Raw genomic sequence first — 21,565 nt, 5'->3', positions numbered from 1 at the left:
GAGACAGGAGGGGTCAGGAGACACTGTGGCCCCATCCGATGATACCCCCGGACAGGGCCAAACAGGAAGGATATAACCCCACCCACTTTGCCAAAGCACAGCCCCCACACCACTAGAGGGATATCTTCAACCACCAACTTACCATCCTGAGACAAGGCTGAGTATAGCCCACAAAGATCTCCACCATAGCACAAACCAAGGGGGGGGGGGGCGCCAACCCAGACAGGAAGATCACGTCAGTAACTCAACCCACTCAAGTGACGCACCCCTCGTAGGGACGGCATGAAAGAGCACCAGTAAGCCAGTGACTCAGCCCCTGTAATAGGGTTTGAGGCAGAGAATCCCAGTGGAGAGAGGGGAACCGGCCAGGCAGAGACAGCAAGGGCGGTTCGTTGCTCCAGAGGCTTTCTGTTCACCTTCACACTCCTGGGCCAGACTACACTCAATCATATGACCTACTGAAGAGATAAGTCTTCAGTAAAGGCTTAAAGGTTGAGACCGAGTCTGCGTCTCTCACATGGGTAGGCAGACTATTCCATAAAAATGGAGATCTATAGGAGAATGCCCTGCCTCCAGCTGTTTGCTTAGAAATTCTAGGGACAATTAGGAGGCCTGCGTCTTGTGACCGTAGCGTACGTGTAGGTATGTACGGCAGGACCAACTCGGAAAGATAGGTAGGAGCAAGCCCATGTTATGCTTTATAGGTTAAGAGTAAAACTTTGAAATCAGCCCTTGCCTTAACAGGAAGCCAGTGTAGGGAAGCTAGCACTGGAGTAATATGATCAAATTTCTTGGTTCTAGTCAGGATTCTAGCAGCCGTATTTAGCACTAACTGAAGTTTATTTAATGCTTTATCCGGGTAGCCGGAAAGTAGAGCATTGCAGTAGTCTAACCTAGAAGTAACAAAAGCATGGATTAATTTTTTTGCATCATTTTTGGACAGAAGATTTCAGATTTTTGCAATGTTACGTAGAGGGAAAAAAGCTGTCCTTGAAACAGTCTTGATATGTTCGTCAAAAGAGAGATCAGGGTCCAGAGTAACGCCGAGGTCCTTCACAGTTTTATTTGAGACGACTTTACAACCATCAAGATTAATTGTCAGATTTAACAGAGTAGTTAAAGTAGTACTTTAGAGTATTTTTACTTAGCTACTATACACCACTGGTATCATATGTTTATACCCAGGTCAGGTGACAAGATTTGCTGGCACCCCCATACTGTCTATGGATGGCACATATCAACACAGGTGAGTCCAATGATGTATCTAATCGCTGGATTTCTGATGCCATATTTGCACTTCCCTGAAAGCCGAGAGAGCCCTTCCCTGAGAGCCGTCCTCCATAGCTATGAATTGAAGTCTACAGTATTACAAATAAATATTTTAAGGACCAAATTACATGTATTTAAGTAACTTTGTTGTTGTAGTGGGGACAGTAAAATAGGTACTTTATAAAAACAACACTTAAAGGAAATTTGTTTTATTAAATTGTTTACATTTTTAATTTTAGTTCACATCTGAGCGATCATCAGTGGATATATAAATAATTGAGTGAGTCACAAATACGTGACATTGCTTAATAGACAACTGAGGCTCAATCCTGTTTAGGGACATGTACCTTATGAAGCCTTATACATCCATTTGCCTGCTTCGAAAGTGTTGTTAAAATTAAAATGTCAATTTCACAACCTGTCACATGAATAACTACAGGAACCAGAATGCACCACAACAGTCGGCCAATAGTATCGCAGGTTGTGTTGAGGCGTTGAATGCACGCGGTGGTTCTCCACTTCCTGGTTAAAGATGGCGGATGAGAATGAGACAGCACCGAAGCCGGAGAAAGAAGAGGAGGTAGAAGAAGACCATGTACATTGCAGTGATTGCGAAAATGAAGAGCATCACTTTGATGATGGGTAAGGGTGCAAACTTATTTTTGAAGCATTATAGAAAATGTGTCATGCTCTTGCGCTCGTTTTAAAGATACAAGCTAAGCTTGAGCATACCAATTCAACTAATCCCTCCCACTTTCTTTTGGACGATTGGTGATAACGGTTTACTAATTGCCTGCTTTTCGCTCTGATTGGATCTAAATTGGGTATTTTCCTGTTGTGGGCGGGGGTTTCATGCCATTCCTCCTTTTGCTTTTATCGCGAGGCATAGTTAACTACCATTGCTGTACAAGAAATTGAACCCATTATTATGATAAATTAAATACAGTTATGCGGTGAAGACCAACACAAATCAGATTGTAGTAAAATATTAAACTGGAACACCTGGCATTCGAATCGAGAACAGCGCCCAAATGTTAAATACCACGTCCTAACTCAAATGCGAAACTAATAACGTTAGCCAACTAGCTAGCCAGCTATGCCTTTTTACGACGTTTACTTGTTAGCTAGCTGACTCCCGTATTTGTGACACCATTGGTCAAAAACAATCAACATATTATTTACACTAACGATGCATCGTCTGTTTTCCTTTTCAGCACAGAAACACCAGCATGATGGGTGCTAATTTATTTAGCATAGTTGGTTCATTCCTACCATGCGCTGAATTTTCTGTTCCTAGGAAATGTCACTTCTTATTTAGTGTAAAATGTGGATTCCAAAAGGCTTTAAATATATGGTCAGGTGTACTTTACCATAACACATAAATATGGCCCTTGAAAGGGAATGTTATGCATTTTTTAACGTTATTTATCAACTTCCATGAGAAATATAAGTCTCATAATATTTTACATTTTTTTATAGTCCTTGTTAAATTCTCTTATCAATAATGTTTTTTTCATGGTTATTGTATTTATTATTTAAGATTTTCTTTGTGTCCCTGATAGTTTGTTGTAATTATCCATTTAAGAAAACAATCCCTTTCTAAAATGACACCACATTCAGGAAGTTGCTTAATTTCTTTGGTAGGAAAACGTTGATGCAAAGGTACAACAATATAAACACACATTTTTGTTATCTATTTTTCCATGTTTCATGTAGTTAGTTTGTATGGCCCACTCATACATTTCTACCCTGTTAGGCTTAATTATAGAGAACATTAACCACATTTCACATGTTTGATAGAGAAGTTAAAATCCTGTTCAAGTGATCACTATTATCTTAGCTCAATCTTGCTCACTCACTCTATGGCTAATTTCTGTTCAAATTTCTACCCAGTTAGGTTCCACCCTGTAAGTTGGAAAATGCCGCCCCCCCCCCTTATTTTGCCAGAAGAACATTGAAATAACTACTCAACAACCTAACCATAGGTAGCTAGCTTGCTATTTGTTTAGCTGGGATGCAACCATTGTCAAAACTCTTGCTTGCATTGAAGCTATATTTGTTCTTCCAACAATCAACAACAACATTTTTAAACTGGGTGTGGATTACAGCCCTTGTGTGGCTTGACGATGTCAGTGTGTATGCGAGCATCTGGAACCCTGCTAGGTAGATAAATAAGTTAGCTATCAAATCAAATATTCATGTTAACGTTAGTTAGCTAAATGAAATGAAAGGGTGAATGGTTCTGGATGGTAGTTAGGCTCGACTGCTAGAATGGAAGCCTGTCGAATAAGCCATTGAATGCTTGGTCGTCTATTGTTCCTGTCAGTGTCCCCTTAACATCCCTCATACACACGTACACACAGACACGCATAGCCACACATACTCCCCCCGGGGTCATGTGATTCGCCATCTGTCCTGGTGTTACAAATACAGGCCAGTCCCTAGACTCACTCCCCTCTTGGACACTAATGGGATTATCCCCTGTTCTTGTAAGTATGCTACTGTCTCCCTGTCCTGCCCAGGAAATGGGCCTCAGGGTGGGGGTGGGGGCTCTTCTAGAGTCATTGATGATCAGGGGATGGAATAACTCCAACCAATTTAAACTAGCTTGGGGATGAACTGTAAGTTAAGTGTATTTGAGACAAAAGGTCACCACATGCTTGTTGCCAACCTATCTTTAAAAAAAACTGGTTATTTTAGGTTGTAATGAAGAGAACTGAAACAGTTGTAGCATTCTCCTGGCCTAAGGAAAGTCTTATAGTTACATGTTTTTTTGTTGTTGTCCTATGGTAGTGACAAGGGCCAGGGAGATGACAGCGGCGCCAAGAAGAAGAAAAACAAAAAGAAGAAGAAGAAGTCTGGGGCAAATAAAGAACCTGCAGAGGAGGATCCGCTAGCCAAGGTAGATGTATGTACATGTGTGTAGGCCACATGAGTGAGTGTGGGGGCAAATGTTTTTGCTTTGTGTTTGTGTCCCTCTGTTTGTTCCTTTCGCGAGAGTAATGCTAGAAAGACCGACATTGACTTACTGTTCTGTAACTTTTGAAAACGACCTCTACGAAACTGAATGGAGATTAGTGGGTGTGTTTGATTGTCTGTGCAGACATTGTTTTGCTTTTGGCAATTTATTTCCTTTTCAACCCTACATTACTCTTATTCTCTCTCTCTCTCTACACAGGTGAACTCGCTGCCTGCTGATAAGCTGCAGGAGATCCAAAAGGCCATTGAACTGTTCTCTGTAGGCCAGGGCCCTGCCAAAACCATGGAGGAGGCAAGCCGACGCAGCTACCAGTTTTGGGACACACAGCCCGTCCCCAAGCTAGGTATGACATTTGGCAGGGGTACAGAAATGTCTCCACAACCTCACTGTAGTGACTAGTGACTAGTAGGGATTAACACGGGTAACCGGGATCCCGGAACTGTACCGGGACAACTCTTCACATTTCCCGAAAAAATTAAATGTCAAGACATGGTCCAAGCAAGAAATTACATAATTTCCCCCCAATGTCGCACTAATGCAATTCCACAAAATACACATGTGCAGTAGCAGATTGGCAACATAAAATAGCCTTGAATCTAGCGTATTTACTTCATAAAGTTACCATAAATTCAAAGTTCATGCATAATTGACACTGCCGGACTGCAGACGAGACCCGAATGCAGTTTAGATTTCTTATCAGAACTGAAAATTCGATCCTGGTCTGACCCAAGCTCGGTGAGCTGAAAACCCGAGCCCTGGTCCGACATCACAGAAATTAAATGAACCCGGAAAAAAAGCCAGATTTCTAGAAAACCGTAGCGGAGGCGGGCGGAAGCGGAGTAAAAAGAGACGAGGAAACAGCCATTGGGCCTAGATAAAGTGCAGAGAGAGAACACACCATAGTGATGCAAGTGGCTTTTGATTTTCACTAGCGTAGCATCCTGTTCTACTCCTGACCTAAAGCCTGTGACTTACCTGATAATCAATGGGATTTTGTTTCACTGATTCTCTGTATGTTTGGTTAATTGATATCTGTATGGACAAGTGGAAGTGGTAGCTCATTTATTCGTTTGCTGATCTATCACTGATCAGAAACATTTAGCTTGCAATAATGTAGTCTAAATCAAGTGTATTATTTATCTTTTGACTCAAGTTGTAGCCTTATGGAGTCTAGGCTATTGTCCTATCATCCCAATCCCACTGAAACCCAAAATTCTGACTCCTGTCTCGCATGATCAAAAAACCTATGGTCTAACCTATGGCCTCTACAAGTTTGTCTATCATCCCATCTGGTAGTGCCTGTCTTGACTGCATCAATTCGATGTAAAGAAGCTAGCTATGTTAGCCAGCTAATTTTGAGCTATGTACAGTGCATTCAGACCTCTTGGCTTTTTCCACATTTTGTTGTTACAGGCTTATTTTAAAATGGATTTAATATTTTTTCCCCCCTCATCAATCTACATACAATGATCCATAAAGGCAAAGCAAAAACTGTTTTTTTAGAAATGTAAATATCACATTTACATAAGTATTCAGACCCTTTACTTAGTACTTTGTTGATGCACCTTTGGCAGCGATTACAGCCTCCAGGCTTCTTGGGTATGACGCTACAATCTTGGCATATTCTTCTTTATTGCTGCAGACATTTTGGTACCCTTCCCCAGATCTGTGCCTCGACATAATCCTGTCTCGGTGCTCTACGGACAATTCCTTCGACCTCATGGCTTGGTTTTTGCTCTGACATGCACTGGTAACTGTGGGACCTTATAGGTGGACTCCAATCAATTTGTAGAAACATCACAAGGATGATCAATGGAAACAGGATGCACCTGAGCTCAATTTCGAGTCTTAATAGCAAAGGGTCTGAATACTTATGTATTTTTATGCATTTGCCTAAGATAGCTAAACACCTGTTTTCGCTTTGTCATTATGGGGTATTGTGTGTAGATTGATGAGAACCCTCTCCAATATAATCCATTTTAGAATAAGGCTGTGGAACAATTCAAGGGGGCTGAATACTTTCCTAATGCGCTGTACCTAGACTATTTGAGGCTATTTTGCTCCTCTTCCTGTCCTAGTTTACTACAACTCCATTCAGAATAAACAGCAGCCTACCTGATGATTGCGGTGTAGCTTTCACCTTCTCGTTTAGCTAACTTAATTCTGTAATTTAATAATTACATTTTGCATTGATTAGAGCTCTCCCAGGTTGCTTGCTACACATGGAGCTAGTGCCACTTTGATTGGCTGACCATAATAACAAACGTGTGTAACCTGTATAGGCTACGTTGTCTTTTTATGGGGCGCACGTCATAAAAACTACATTCATCAGGTTGTTTTATTGAAATGAGAATTTCAAATGTCGGGGGCCTCCCGGGTTGCGCAGTGGTCTAAGGCACTGCATTGCAGTGCTAGCTGTGCCACCGGAGACTCTGGGTTCGAGCCCAGGCTCTGTCGCAGCCGGCCGCGACCGGGAGGCCCATGGGGCGGCGCACAGTTGGCCCAGCGTCGTCCGGTTAGGGAGGGTTTGGGCGGCGGGGATATCCTTGTCTCATCGCGCACTAGCGACTCCTGTGGCGGGCCGTGCAGTGCACGTTGACCAGGTCGCGTGTACGGTGTTTCCTTCTACACATTGGTGCGGCTGGCTTCCGGGTTGGATGCGCGCTGTGTTAAGAAGCAGCGCGGCTTGTTTGGGTTGTGTTTCGGAGGATGCATGGCTCTCGATGTAGCGGTGAGACAAGACAGTAACTACCAACAGTTGGATACCATGAAATTGGGGAGAAAAAGGGGGTAAAAAAAATGTATGATGCAATTTTCAAATGTCGAAGTATATCCTTGTGTGTAGCAATGTCACATACACTGAACAAATATATAAACGCAACATGCAACCATTTAATTGATTTTACTGAGTTACAGTTCATATAAGGAAATCAGTCAATTAAAATGAATTCATTAGGCCCTAATCTACTGTTTTCACATGACTGGGAATACATTTGGTCACAGATTCCTTACAAAAAAGTATAGGTGTGGATCAGAATCAGTCTGTATCTGGTGTTACCACAATTTGCCTCATGCAGCGTGACACATCTCCTTCGCATAGAGTTGATCAGGCTGTTGATTGGCCTGTGGAATGTTGTCCCGCTCCTCTTCAATGGCTGTTCGAAGTTGCTGGATATTGGCGGTAACTGGAACACGCTGTCGTACACGTCGATCCAGAGCATCCCAAACATGCTCAATGGGTGACAAGTCTGAGTATGCAGGCCATGGAAGAATTGTTAATTGTCTGTAGTTTATACCTGCCCATACCATAATCCCACCGCCATCATGGGGCACTCTGTTCACAAAGTTGACATCAGCAAATCGCTGGCCCACACGATGCCATACACGCCATCTGCCTGGTACAGTCAAAACCGGGGTTCAGCCGTGAAAACTGTGCTCTTCCAGCTTGACAGTGGCCATTGAAGGTGAGCATTTGTCCAATGAATTCGGTTACAACGCTGAACTGCAGTCAGGTGAAGACCCTGGAGAAGATGACGAGCACGCAGATGAGCTTCCCTGAGACTGTTTCTGCAGAAATTATTTGTTTGTTCAAACCCACAGTTTCATCAGCTGTCTGGGTGGCTGGTCTCGGACGATCCCGCAGGTGAAGAAGCCAGATGTGGAGGTCCTGGGCTGACGTGGTTACAAGTGGTCTGTGGTTGTTAGGCCGGTTGGATGTACTGTCAAATTCTTTAAAATGACGTTAGAGGCTTATGGTAGAGAAATTAACATTAAATTCTCTGGCAACAGCTCTGGTGGACAGTCCTGCAGTCAGCATGCCAATTGCACACCCCCTCAAAACTTGACACATCTGTGGCGTTGTGAAAAAGCTGCACATTTTTAAGTGGCCTTTTATTGACCCCAGCACAAGGTGCACCTGTGTAATAATCATGCCGTTTTGTCAGCTTCTTCATATGCCACACCTGTCAGGTGGATGGATTATTTTGGCAAAGGAGAAATGCTCACTAACCGGGATGTAAACATATTTTTGCATAACATTTGAGAGAGAGAGAGAAGCTTTTTGTGCTTATGGAACATTTCTGTGATCTTTTATTTCAGCTCATGAAACATTTGACAATATTTGCATGTTGTTTATATTTTTGTTCAGTGTAGATTAATTACATTTAGACAGGCATTTCATTGTTAATTTGTATTTTTTAAATAAAAAGTGCTAGTGACCTGAGGAGATTTGATGAGTAGTCCAATTGGGACCTCTGTTTTTGAATTAAACCTCCTATAATGGCTCCCGAGTGGCGCAGCGGTCTCAGGCATTGCATCTCAGTGCTAGAGGCGTCACTACAGACCCTGGTTCGATCCCGGGGTAGGGTAGGCCGTCATTGTAAAATATGAATTTGTTCTTAACTGACTTGCCTAGTTACAGGTTAAATAAAAGAAAGAAAAAAGTATGTATATTTACATTGAATATGCAGATTGCTAATATCCTCTTACATTGTGTTTTGTTGTTTACCTTAGGGGAGATGGTGACATCACATGGTTCCATCGAGCCTGACAAAGACAACATCCGGGAGGAGCCCTACAGCCTTCCTCCAGGCTTCACGTGGGACGCCTTGGACCTGGGCAACGCCGCTGTGGTGAGCAGGTTCCTCTACAACCCCTCCACCCCAGAGTGTCCCAAAACAATATAGTGATAGCAATCAAAATACTTCAGTTGTGGTTATTCCAACAGCTGACTCCACTTTACCCTACTCATTTTAACCCTAGACCTTTTTCCCATGGCTCAGTCTCTTACTCTTCCTCCTCTTAGCTGAAGGAGCTGTACACTCTGCTCAATGAGAACTACGTGGAGGATGATGACAACATGTTCCGCTTCGACTACTCTCCAGAGTTCCTGCTCTGGTAACTCTTTATTACTTAGCTACGTCACATTTGTTACTCAGCTAGTCTCATTTATGTAACAATCTCTTTCAATAGAGAGCTATTTTATGTTAGTTGTTTTATCTATTAAAGGCAGGAGTTTTTTTCTGACCAGGAAAACTTGGCCCTCCGGTTTTCTTTCATAGTTGGGAACTGACCTGTAATTGTAATGTCTCTCCCGCAGGGCTCTGCGCCCCCCCGGCTGGCTGCCCCAGTGGCACTGTGGGGTGAGGGTGAACTCCAACCAGAAGCTGGTGGGCTTCATCAGTGCCATCCCTGCCAACATCCGCATCTATGACCAGTCAGTGAATACGCATCATACTCTTGTTCACACACTTTTATTACTCCCATACACTGTAGTATTTTAATATAGCTAACAATAGGAATGTAATATTCATTTGCTCCTTGACTATATCATTCCCTGTGTTAATTTGCTGTAAGAAGTCAGACATTAAGAGGCCTTAGTCACTTTAGACTGTTTTTGTCATTTAGAGATAAGAAGATGGTGGAGATCAACTTCCTGTGCGTCCACAAGAAGCTGCGCTCCAAGCGGGTAGCGCCAGTCCTGATCAGAGAGATCACCAGACGGGTCAACCTGAAGGGCATCTTCCAGGCTGTCTATACCGCTGGCGTGGTACTGCCCAAACCCGTGGGCACCTGCAGGTGGGTCACTGGGAGACACACCAACCACACCAGACAGATACCCATCCAACCAAATTCATATGCTCTTAAACACAAAAACAAAGTGATTATAAAATCTGTTATCTGTATAGGTACTGGCATCGCTCTCTGAACCCACGCAAGCTGATCGAGGTGAAGTTCTCTCACCTGAGCCGGAACATGACTATGCAACGCACCATGAAGCTGTACCGTCTGCCTGAGGTGAGTCAGTGAGCAAAGCGCCATTAAGAGGCTATCCTCTGCACAACACCTGACCGCTCAGCCATCTCCTGATGCCTCTATTTGAAATGTCTATTGTGTTGACATAAAACTCTCCATCGAAAATGATTGCCATGACCTTCCATCTCCTTCTCTCCAGTCCCCAAAGACGTCTGGCTTGCGGCCGATGACCAGAAAGGATGTTCCGGCCGTGCATCGCCTGCTCCTGGAGTACCTTAGCCAGTTCCACCTGGCCCCCGTCATGAGCCCCGAGGAGGTGGAGCACTGGCTGCTGCCCCAGGAGAGCATCATCGACACCTACCTGGTCGTAGTCAGTACCATTGATAAAACGTACACTACCGTAGACACCTATAACATTACAACACCTTGCACGCTTAGTATACAGTGATCCCTCGCCACTTCGCGGTTCACTTATCGCGGATTCGCTATTTCGCGGATTTTCATAATGCATTTTTTTTTTTTTTTGGTGCATTGTGCTCTGCATTCTGATTCGCTAAAAACTCACTCCCGCTTCTTGTATCAAAACATGCTACGAATTGTGCTATCATTTTGTCGTCTCGTGCAGTTATGTGTACGTACATAAAACAGCTTGGCAAATTTACATTAAGTTGGCCAAATTATCTTGTAATTTCGAACATCTCCTAAACCCATAATGTCGACGAAACGCTCTGAAGAGCAGTGAAACGGCCTACACGTGAGTCACTGTATTTGTATACATGTAATAGTTGCTAATTGTAAAAAAAATAAAATAATTCTATTTCGCGGATTTCACTTATTGCGGGTCATTTTCGGAACGTAACCCCCGCGATAAACGAGGGATTACTGTATATGGTATATACTAAGTAGACCATTACACACAACCATATATTGACAGCTACCCAGATACCCTCTAGACTCTTCTACCTCTTGACAACATTGTTCACATTATGTCAGAGCTCTGGAAATGCATTTCACACACATCTAAAATGGAGTGAATGTAAAGTTGGAGGATGTGTGTCTTCTCCCTGTGGCAGTCCTCTGGGGGCAAGGTGACAGACTTCCTGAGCTTCTACACGCTCCCCTCTACTATCATGAACCATCCAGTGCACCGCAGCCTCAAGGCAGCCTACTCCTTCTACAACGTGCACACCACCACCACCCTGCTGGACCTGATGTCTGACGCACTTATTCTGGCCAAGTCGGTGAGTTGGTCCTCTTCAGGTGGTTGGCGGTCAAATGGGAGTTGGATTTGGGTACCAGGTCAAATATTTACTATGTACACTGAGTATACCAAACTTTAGGAATACTCCTAATATTGAGATGCACCCCCACTTATTTGCTCTCAGAACAGCCTCAATTTGTCGGGCTATGGTCTGTACAAGGTGTCAAGTGTTTCACAGGGATGCTGGCCCATGTTGACTCCAATACTTCCCACAGTTGTGTCAAGTTGGTTTGATGTCCTTTGGGTGGTGGACCGTGCTTGATACACACAGGAAAATGTTGAGTGTGAAAAGTCCAGCAGCATTGCAGTTCTTGACACAAACTGGTGTGCCTGTTACGTACTACCATACCGGTTCAAAGGCACTTAAATATTTTGTCTTGCCTATTCACCCTCTGAATGGCACACACGTCTTAGTTGTCTCAACTTAAAATCCTTTTAGTCGGTCTCCTCCCATTGATCTACACTGATTTGAATTGGATTTAACAAGGGACATCAATAAGGGATCATAGCTTTCACCTGGATTCACCAGGTCAGTCTGTCATGGAAAGAGCAGGTGTTCTTAATGTTTTGTATACTCAGATAAAGATTAATTATACACAACTCAATCCCTCTCCCCCATCTCTCTGTATCCCCCTCTCTCATCCCTATCTATTGTCAATATCCAGAAAGGGTTTGACGTTTTCAATGCACTGGACCTGATGGAGAATAAGACTTTCCTTGAGAAGCTCAAGTTTGGCATCGGAGACGGGAATCTACAGTATTATCTGTACAATTGGAAGTGTCCTAGCATGGGATCAGAGAAGGTGCGTCATGGTTCATATTTACTGATAGTTCAGTCAGTTCCTAGAGAGATGACTATTTTTCACATTTATATAAATTATCCATGGTAATATGATGATATTGAAACAGTGTTTTGTGTTACCTAGACTGTACTGTAAACCAATAGGTCATTAAATCATGCCGATGGAGATATCCACCACTAAGAGCTAAATAGTTATTTTTTTCTAGTACAAAGGGAGGAAGTGTAATGAGAGAGGGAGGGAACCATTGACTTGATTATCTTGCTATCACAGTTAAGCCAGGCAGAGAAGTATACAGGCCTCACAGAACTCATTGTGTGTGTTCTCATTTTAGCTTCTGGTGCAACTATCATAAGCTTCCTTTTTCTGTGGTTCACAGGTTGGCTTAGTACTACAGTGACATCCCTCTTCACCCCCACCCCCCCACTGAGCGTCACAGTTAGGCCAGGAGACCACAAAACGCACTGACCACCTGACAGATGGACCGATGGACTTCCTGCTTCAGGAAAGAGAACCCACCGCCCATTTTTACTTCTTGACCTTTGAACTTTGACCTGCACTACCGCTGCCAGGCAGAGAGTCGGGGGAGTTGGTCCTTCTCCACGCTCTCTCTCTCTCTCCCATCACATGGACCTTAAGCCATCTTAGTTACCAATCCAACTGGAGTCTGTCATGATTGTACCAGATATCTTATACACACACTGCACAATTCGCCAAATAATACACGTGCAACTACACAACATACATGTACAGTAAGACAAACATGACAGGAAAGTTATACTAACACATACTGACCCAGGGGTGGGCAACTCCAGTCCTCCGGGGCCTGATTGGTGTCACACTTTTTCTCCGTCCCTAGCAAACACAGCTGATTTAATCAAATTGCATTCTAAACTGAAGATCATGATTAGGTGATTATTGGAGTCAGGTGTGTTAACTGTGGCTGGGGCAAACTGGGACATCAAGCGGGCCCTCGAGGACTGGAATTGCCCACCCCTGCACTAGACGCTAACATTTTATATTCCTTCATGTGTGCGATGCGCTTTTTCAAAACAAATCTCTCATCATCCCCGAAGTACAGTGTTAGAGAAAAAAATCGAAACAATCAAAAACATTTATAAAGGAAGAAGAACTAAAAAATATATATATAAGGTAATTAATATCCAAAGTGGACACAAGACAAGGGCTTCTGTCAATGTTTTTCTTCTTTTGCTATTGAGGCTTGAAACTGCAGATTTACTATCAACCCCTCAATTTTCTTCACTGTAGGCGTTCTAGACTTGACTCTGTACACAGCTGACCGAGGGGTAAATGAGGGGTTTTGTCCTTCATCTTTTTTTTGTCTCATCTTTACTGCCATGACCCATTCAGAAGCCCTGTTCAGAAGAAAATACAACGATGACCGTTTAAATGGAACAGCTGTCAACAAGAACTTAACAAAGTGGAGTAGTTCGGACTGTTATTTTTTAGTTTTTTTTAAAAAGCTGCAGCCGGGAGAGCAGATATTTGGAGTAGGGAAATGGTTGGGTGGGGGCTGCTGAGACGGGGCACGGAATGGACTGGATACTGTTTGTGGGTATAACACCTCTGAAATTGAGAATTGAAACTGTCAAGGATTGGGGACCTGGGCCGGGGCGGGGGCTGGGTAACACCCCAAGTAAACGTTTTGTTTTTATGTAGAGTGTGGGATTGGATGCAAACCGAAATGAATAACGGGTCTCATGGTTTTATGATGCAGGAAAACAATGTGAAGATGCAGGGGAATTTTTGTGCAAAATAAAATATAGAAGTTGCTGTGAGGTTTTGTAATGGTTGCTCTCAGGTGATTTCTATCCTTTAGTTTATCATGAAGATATTCACTGAGTTACTTCTGCCTTACCCATCACCCCTTGGTAGTCAAATTCGACTTAAAAGGTGTGACTCCAAAATCAGTCAAAACAATTCCTTTGGATTCTTGTTATACTTGTTTCTTGTTCTGTAAATTATTTCCCATGAACCATTTGGTTTGAGTTTGCTATTTTAGTGCAGACATAAAGGTTATAACATTCAAAGCAATTTAACAGAAAATGGAAGTGGGTTTAAACATCTCCCTTTACTAAACTTAGAGATGTTTTTGAGTTGGCTCAAATGGTTTCAGACTACAATCATCTTTATAATTACTGCACCAGTGCCCAAAATGGATGTATGCTGAACAAAAATATAAACGCAACATGCAACAATGCCATTGATTTTACTGAGTTCAAGTTCGTATAAGGAAATCAGTCAATTGAAATAAATTCATTAGGCCCTAATCTATGGATTGCATATGACTGGGAATACAGATATGCATCTGTTGTTGACATATCTTTTTAAAAAACAAAAAGGGCCTAATAATGGCCTCAGGATCTCATCATGGTATTTCTGTTCATTCAAATTGCCATTGATAAAATGCATGTGTTCGTGTTCCGGAGCTTATGCCTGCCCAAACCATAACCCCACCCCCACCATGGGGCACTCTATTCACAACGTTGACATCACCAAACCGCTCGCCCACACGACATCATACACGTGGCCTGCGGTTGTGAGGCCGGTTGGACATATTGCCAAATTCTCAAAATTATGTTGGAGGCTTATGGTAGGGAAAATTAACATTCAATTTTCTGGCAACAGTTCTGGTGAACATTCCTGCAGTCAGCATGCCAATTACACACTCCCTCAACTTGAGACATCTGTGGCATTGTGTTGTGTGACAAAACCACACATTTTAGTGTGGCCTTTTATTGTCCCCCACAAGGTGCACCTGTGTAATGATCATGATGTTTAATCATCTTATTTATATGCCACACCTGTCAGGTGGATGGATTATCTTGGCAAAGGAAAATACTAACAGGGATGTAAACAAATTTGAGCACAACATTTGAGAGAAATAAGCATTTTGTGCATATGGAAAAGTATTTTATTTCAGCTCATGGGATGTTGCGTTTATATTTTTGTTCAGTGTATTTTGTCAACTCTTTCAACCCTGTCAGGGGGCTGGTCAGAGGTATTACATTTTTATATTTATCCATTAAAAGCAAAGGGATTGAGTCTCTGGGAAAACAATTATCTTTATGACATTTCCTCTCTGCTGTGTCCAGGCAAATGTTATGTGCAATTTATGACACCACTGATTTCAATATGTACAATTCACTTGTCTCGATCATTGGCACCATTACTGCTGAATAATTACAGTCAAATCTCTGTACACTGACTGGCCTCACACCGTTCTCTTTTTTGACGCTTGTGGCCTCTTGCTGATGACGTTTTATTTAGGGGACGACAGTTAGCTAGATCGATAGCTAGCTACAACGCTTCAAACTGTATATATTAATGTTTTACGCATTGTAGCTTTGGTTTAAAGTCCCAATCCCGCGTAGACTTCAAGTATTCTTTCGATCATTTGCAATGAAATGTTGGTGACGTTAACTAACTGAATTAATCTAATCATTTACAGAGATAGCTTGTAGGAAATGATTAGCTAGCGAGCTTGTTTTGTTGCTAGCAAGAGTAATGGGAACAACAATGGGAACAGGGGATACCTAGCCAGTTGCACAACAATGCATTCAACCGAAATGTGTCTTCCGCATAATATGGTAGTAATGTAACTAGTTAGTGATCCAGTTTAGGTAGCTATGTTGACATTGTTTTTTGAGTTGCCAAGATGGCTGTAGTTTTAGGGTAATTAGCTAATATGATTGTTCTTAGTAAAATTCATAGTATCTCTGGTTGACGCTTCAAGATGTTGTGGTCATATCAATTATCAGAGAGGAAGAAATGCAGCAATAACTTACACTAGAAAATCTTTGACAATACCCAGTTTTGGTGTTTTTTTAATAGACTAGCTACATACCATCCCATAGAGCTCTAACCTGTGGTTGGTGTCTAAAGTCACAGAAACAGCCAGGTAGAGCTGTGCCAAGATGGATGTCCAGTTGTCCATCAGCTTCCTGAGGGACAGACTGGGCGGGGCCATTGAGGAGGCAGTGCGTACAGCAGTGGAGTCTGTGCTGTGTGAGACTGTGCGTCTGTTAACCGGGCTCCAAGGGGACCAGCAGCATGGACTTTCCTCAGTGACCCAGAGGGACCAGGACACCCTGGGACTGAAGCAGAGGTTAGAGGCCCCCAGCTGGGGGGTGCAGGGTGGGTCTTCAGGGGTATTCTGTAACACAGGACCGAGGGGTAGTAGTGGGCGCTGCAACACTAAGAATCCAATGGGTCAGACCACTTGCTCAACCTCCCAAGCATCACAAAGGACCACCGTGGAGCCCCATCCCCAGGAGGTGGTGGAGGACTGTGCTGGACTGCCTGACCCGTTTGACCTTGTGTCGGCTGGGCCAGTGATGGTGGACTTTGAGGAGGGTCAGGGCATGGGGATCCCAGAGGAGTGGGAGCTGATGAACAGAGTGTACAAGACGGAGCACAATGAAGACATGGCCCTTAGTGACGGGGGCGTTACCACTCAATGTAAGTCCTGACTCAATGTTGTGAAAGATGGTTGTGATGTAGTTTCACAGAGAAAAGGCAGTTTTAGTGAGAGCCTCTCTTGATGTCTTGACTTGCAGTATTTTCATGTAGCCTCGCAAGCTGCCTGATATCGCAAGCTTACATGAATGGTATATGCGTACAGCGAACCATTTATGTAAGTTCGGGAGGTCTGGTGGCTTGCTAGGCTACCTCTCATGCACTTCCTCATGGTCTCCTCTCTGCTAATGTTCAGTTGCAGATGACCACAGGCTGCATGAAGGAGACCAGAGGACTGTGGCTGTGCCCCTGGAGGGAGAGATGGCTGCCAAGCCCCAGGACACATTGCACCCCTGCTTCAGCCCAGCCAACATCAAAACAGAGCGACCTGAGATAGAGAGATGCTGCATGGCTGAGGAGGCCCTTGCTCTGCCTCTGCCTCATCCTGCCAATGTGAGTAAAGTACATCTACTCAGTCCTCAAACGCTGACCTCGCAATCTCATTAACAATATTAGGCACTAAATGTTCACTGACATAATGTGCGCCTCAGTTCTTATCTAAACCTGTCATTCTCAGAGTGGTGTGGAGGCCGGTGAGTTTGGGCAGGAGCAGGTGGAGGCTGGTCCACAGGACTTTGTAGGTCGCCTGCGCCTGTGGCTGGAGCAGCTGTGTCCTGAGGTGGTCCGGGAGTACGAGAGGGAGGGCTGTCTGTGTGAGCTGTCCCGCAGGAAGCTTATCAAGTTCTCTGTGTCCTTCATCGTGGAGGAGTTTGGATTGTGAGGAGCTGATTGTATGTGTATTTGGGCTGAGAAGGGACGTGACTGAGAGAGCAGAGATTTTGCTCTTCTAGTTAGACTCAATGTTTTGTGAGTGTTTCTGACGTTTAATCTCCTGTCCTTCTCTGCAGCTACCCTACCTCTGCTCAGAAGACCATGCTGGCAGAGCACATAGTGGAGCTCTTCCCAGGCCTCAGGCTCTGTGCACCCTCTGCTGGCATCAATGGCATAGTGAGTTAGTAAATTGATTAGTAGTGTAAGATTCACATAATTCTCAGTTACTGAGTAGACGATTGTCTTATCATTTTTTTCTCCCTGTGTAGGAACACTTGTACGACCCTTTGTCCCGTACGGGTTACATTGAGACGCGCCTGCGCAACTCTCGACGCACCCTTGAAGACCACAAGAAGAAGTATGTGCTGAAGAGGCGTCGGCCAGAGCCAGGCCTGGCGGACCCTCCTGGACCTAGATCGGGGCCTGGGCTCCTGGAGAGACAGTCCAGCGAGGAGACCCAGAGGTGGATGGAGCTGATGAAGAGAACCAGGCCACTGACCAGGAACCTGCCTGCCATCCACAGTGCTATGGACCTCACATTCAACGCACGCAGGAGGTGGATCAGCAACACACGGCCTAGTGTGAGGGCTGTGTTGGCCGAGTACCCACGTTTTCTTGACGTTCCCGCCACCGTGAGTCCAGTCTTCATAGAGAAAGCTACGGATGCTCACTAGACTAGAAAGGCCACAGATAAACTTGTATTAGGGTCATTCCATGTAATTTCAGCCAGATATGACACCCACCATCTCAAATTGATATGAAATTGTTTCTGAAGTTAGAAACCGATAAGATCAGCATTCCTGCAGCATTATTTTGGTGAAATATAATTAGATTTCTGAGAAATTAAGCTAATTGATTGCACCCAAAATTGCCCTTTTTTTAAAGTTATAGGATTCATATAATATTCCATAAATATAGTACCTAACATCCAATTTGAACCAAACTTTGTTCTAACAATGAGGTAAGATACTGTATGAGGAATCAAAGAAGTGGTCAAAAGCCACCCCCTGACCCCCCCCCCCCCCCCCCCCTTCAAATGGCCAATTTGGATGCAATCAATTACCTTAATTTCTCAGAGATCAAATTATATTTAAACAAAATAATGTTGCAGGAGTGATAATCGACTAAGTGTATTATTGGGATCTGAAAGGTGTTTGTTTGTTCAGATTGACCTGGAGTTTGAGAGGATGTTCCCAGGTAAAGGCCACTCCTTCCTGGCCCAGTGGTCGTCGTTCGTGTTGCCCAGGGTGTACCAGATCGCAGAGTGTGAAAAACACCCGGACATCTCTGCACTTCTCCAACTGGCTGCCACACAGCAAGGAGGTCAGAGGTTAACTACACTGAACAAAAATATAAACTCAACATGTAAAGTGTTGGTCCCATGTTTCAAGAGCTGAAATATGAAATCCCAGAAATGTTCCATACGCAGTTTATTTCTCTCAACTATTATGCACAAATTTGTTTATATCCCTGTTAGTGAGCATTTCTCCTTTGCCAAGATAATCCACCCACCTGACAAGTGTGGCATATCAAGAAGCTGATTAAACAGCATGATCATTACACAGACACACCTTGTGCTGGGGACAATAAAAGGCCACTTTAAAATGTGCAGTTTTGTCACACAACAAAATGCCACAGATGTCTTAAGTTTTGATGGAGCCAAGATGACTGCAGGAATGTCCACCAGAGCTGTTGCCGGAGAATTTATTGTTAATTTCTCTACCATAAGCTGCTTCCAACGTCGCTATAGAGAATTTGGCAGTACGTCCTACCGGCCTCACAACTGCAGACCATGTGTAATCACACCAGTCCAGGACAATATTTGAAATTGTTGCATGTTGTGTTTCTTTTTAAAAATGGAGTATACACGGAATAGACACTTTACAGTCAACCTCCTATTCAGCCATTGACAGACTGACTGATAATGATCTGTATGATTTACTCAGTGGTTAGAGTAATAGGAGAGAAGATTGCTGTGTTTGTTTTAATTTTTTTTATGCCAAGTTTCACATATTTGTTCCCCTCTGATTCCTCTGCAGACTCCTACACCCTGACTATGCTGAAGGTCCTGATCTATGTACTACCACCAACAAACACCAGTAGAGCCTCCTTACCCTCCAGGAGCAGTGTCAGGCAGGCCATTCGGTATCTGGTGGACATTGTACCGGTGAGTAACACAGTATTTTTCTTCCTGGTCAGACTGAGCAGTAAACCCAGACATTTCCTCATTGCCATATAGATTAAGTTTGTGAACTAGTGGAATTTTAGAAGGAAATGGTTGGCAACTTTAGAAGGTAACAATGACATTTTGAAGGAATATAATTGAAGAATCCCCTTGAAAGACCTTTCCTCCTTTGTTCCTCTACAGATAGACACCATGGTGTCCTCCTTATTCTGTGACCTTACCTCCTTGGAGGGCCCAGAGTCTGTGTCCCACGCTCAGCCCTACATATTGAGCGTGGGGCCCCTGGAGGCCCCTGGCCGGCAGCTTTGCATCGTGTTCCCTGTTGATAGGATAGCAATCCCCCTGCCTCAGGAGGGCCTGAGCAATGCACTGGACAAGCTATTCAAGCTTCTGCGTGTGTTTGAACTGGGGTACCCAGATCAGCTAGCCTCCCTCTATGGCTTCCTTGAGCACCTGTATGGGTTGGAGATGACCCCACAAGATAACCATGACTTCCCCAGTGGCAAGGGGTCAAAAGTGCTTGAACTTTTATCACGGCTCCACATGCCCTCCTGACAGAAGGCATAGGTCTACACAAGAATTGAACTCGCCCCACAGACTTAACTTTTATTTTTTTGAATTTTATTATAGCCGTCCTTTACAGAACACCTCCTTTACTATGATCTGGATTTGCCCCAAAATGAAAGTATGTCAGACTGAACTGAACAATGCTGATGGAACACTGGTGTTATACCTTCATTATACAGTACCAGTCAAAAGTTTGGATGTGTGGTTCCCACTGTGAAACATGGAGGTGGTGGGATGGTGTGGGGGTGCTTTGCAGGTGACACTGTCAGTGATTTATTTAGAATTCAAGGCACACTTAACCAGCATGGCTACCACAGCATTCTGCAGCGATACGCCATCCCATCTGGTTTGTGCTTAGTGGGACTATCATTTGTTTTTCAACAGGCAATGACCCAACACACCTCCAGTGTTATTTGACCAAGAAGGAGAGTGATGTAGTGCTGAATCAGATGAGCTGGCCTCCACAATCACCCGACCTCAACCCAATTGAGATGGTTTGGGATGAGTTGGACCGCAGAGTGAAGGGAAAGCAGCCAACAAGTGCTCAGCATATGTGGGAACTCCTTCAAGACTGTTGGAAAATCTTTCCGCATGAAGCTGGTTGAGAGAATGCCAAGTGTGCAAAGTTGTCAAGGCAAAGGGTGGCTACTTTGAAGAATGTAAAATAAAAAAATATAGATATCTTTTTTTGGTTACTACATGATTCCATATGTGTTATTTCATAGTTTTGAAGTCTTCACCATTATTCTACAATGTAGAAAATAGTAAAAAGAAAGTCAAACCCTTGAGTGAGTAGGTGTTTCCAAACTTTTGATTGGTACTGTATATTCACTGAGTTTCTCATTGACAATGCAAATATTTGCATAAAACTAACATCTTGTATGAATTTCCTGTGTGGGGAAATTATACTGTATTTTGTACTTTAGGATACCTTTTCAGTTTTTGCTCAATTGCTTTAGTATTTAACTTGCTCATGATACTGTTGTGGTTTACTTTTTTTTAATTAAAAAGATCTATGTTTCACTGTCCAATATTTTAATATGTGAAATACTGGTGAGGTATGTAATGCTACCATTTTCTGTCCTGTCAACACATTTAAGTAATGCATGACTAAGTGATATGTTCTTTGTGAAGTCTATGTTCAATCGGTGGCAGCAGTGTAATATGGCCTCGGTTGAACCTGGCAATGGGCCATCACTTCACCAGGTGAAGCCAATGAGGGAGGAGAGCCCAGCTCAAGTCGAACAACAATCTGCGCCACTCCCTTATGTTGTCAATAAGGCAGCATGATCCATCGTTCAGAAACATCTCTTTAACATAAAATATATGTTCAAATTTTCAAACTAGTTTCATGTGGAAGGCAGATACAATGTTGTCAAAAGCAATCACTTGCAATTGAAAACAGAATCCTACTCATTACTCCACGTGCTGACCTACGT

At 43.5% G+C, this 21,565-nt stretch overlaps 2 protein-coding genes across 3 annotated transcripts; both read left to right on the top strand.

Moving 5' to 3' along the window:
• The first annotated feature begins 1,763 nt into the window (after positions 1-1,763).
• Positions 1,764-13,863, top strand: LOC129829108 (glycylpeptide N-tetradecanoyltransferase 1-like). 2 transcript variants are annotated; one of them, XM_055890629.1, is made up of 12 exons: positions 1,764-1,911; positions 4,063-4,171; positions 4,448-4,592; positions 8,762-8,880; positions 9,054-9,145; positions 9,348-9,464; positions 9,656-9,826; positions 9,937-10,045; positions 10,203-10,373; positions 11,077-11,244; positions 11,930-12,067; positions 12,444-13,863. In XM_055890629.1, exons 1-12 carry the CDS (start codon positions 1,802-1,804, stop codon positions 12,462-12,464), a joined length of 1,470 nt encoding a protein of 489 aa, XP_055746604.1. In that variant the 5' UTR covers positions 1,764-1,801; the 3' UTR covers positions 12,465-13,863. The 2 variants fall into 2 exon arrangements, with proteins under 2 accessions (XP_055746604.1, XP_055746593.1); XM_055890618.1 differs by having other exon boundaries at positions 4,063-4,177.
• Positions 13,864-13,953: 90 nt separating this feature from the next.
• On the top strand, positions 13,954-21,157 carry LOC129829094 (uncharacterized). The gene is made up of 8 exons (XM_055890592.1): positions 13,954-16,546; positions 16,800-16,996; positions 17,121-17,320; positions 17,452-17,551; positions 17,644-18,006; positions 18,541-18,697; positions 19,414-19,541; positions 19,743-21,157. The coding sequence occupies exons 1-8, from the start codon at positions 16,003-16,005 to the stop codon at positions 20,112-20,114; spliced, it is 2,061 nt and encodes a 686-aa protein (XP_055746567.1). The 5' UTR covers positions 13,954-16,002; the 3' UTR covers positions 20,115-21,157.
• Positions 21,158-21,565: the final 408 nt, after the last annotated feature.

The sequence above is a fragment of the Salvelinus fontinalis genome, chromosome 2 (assembly GCF_029448725.1).
Source record: "Salvelinus fontinalis isolate EN_2023a chromosome 2, ASM2944872v1, whole genome shotgun sequence".
Lineage (NCBI taxonomy): Eukaryota > Metazoa > Chordata > Actinopteri > Salmoniformes > Salmonidae > Salvelinus > Salvelinus fontinalis.
Note: the sequence above shows the minus strand (reverse complement) of the source record. Positions and strands in the feature narration are given on the sequence as shown.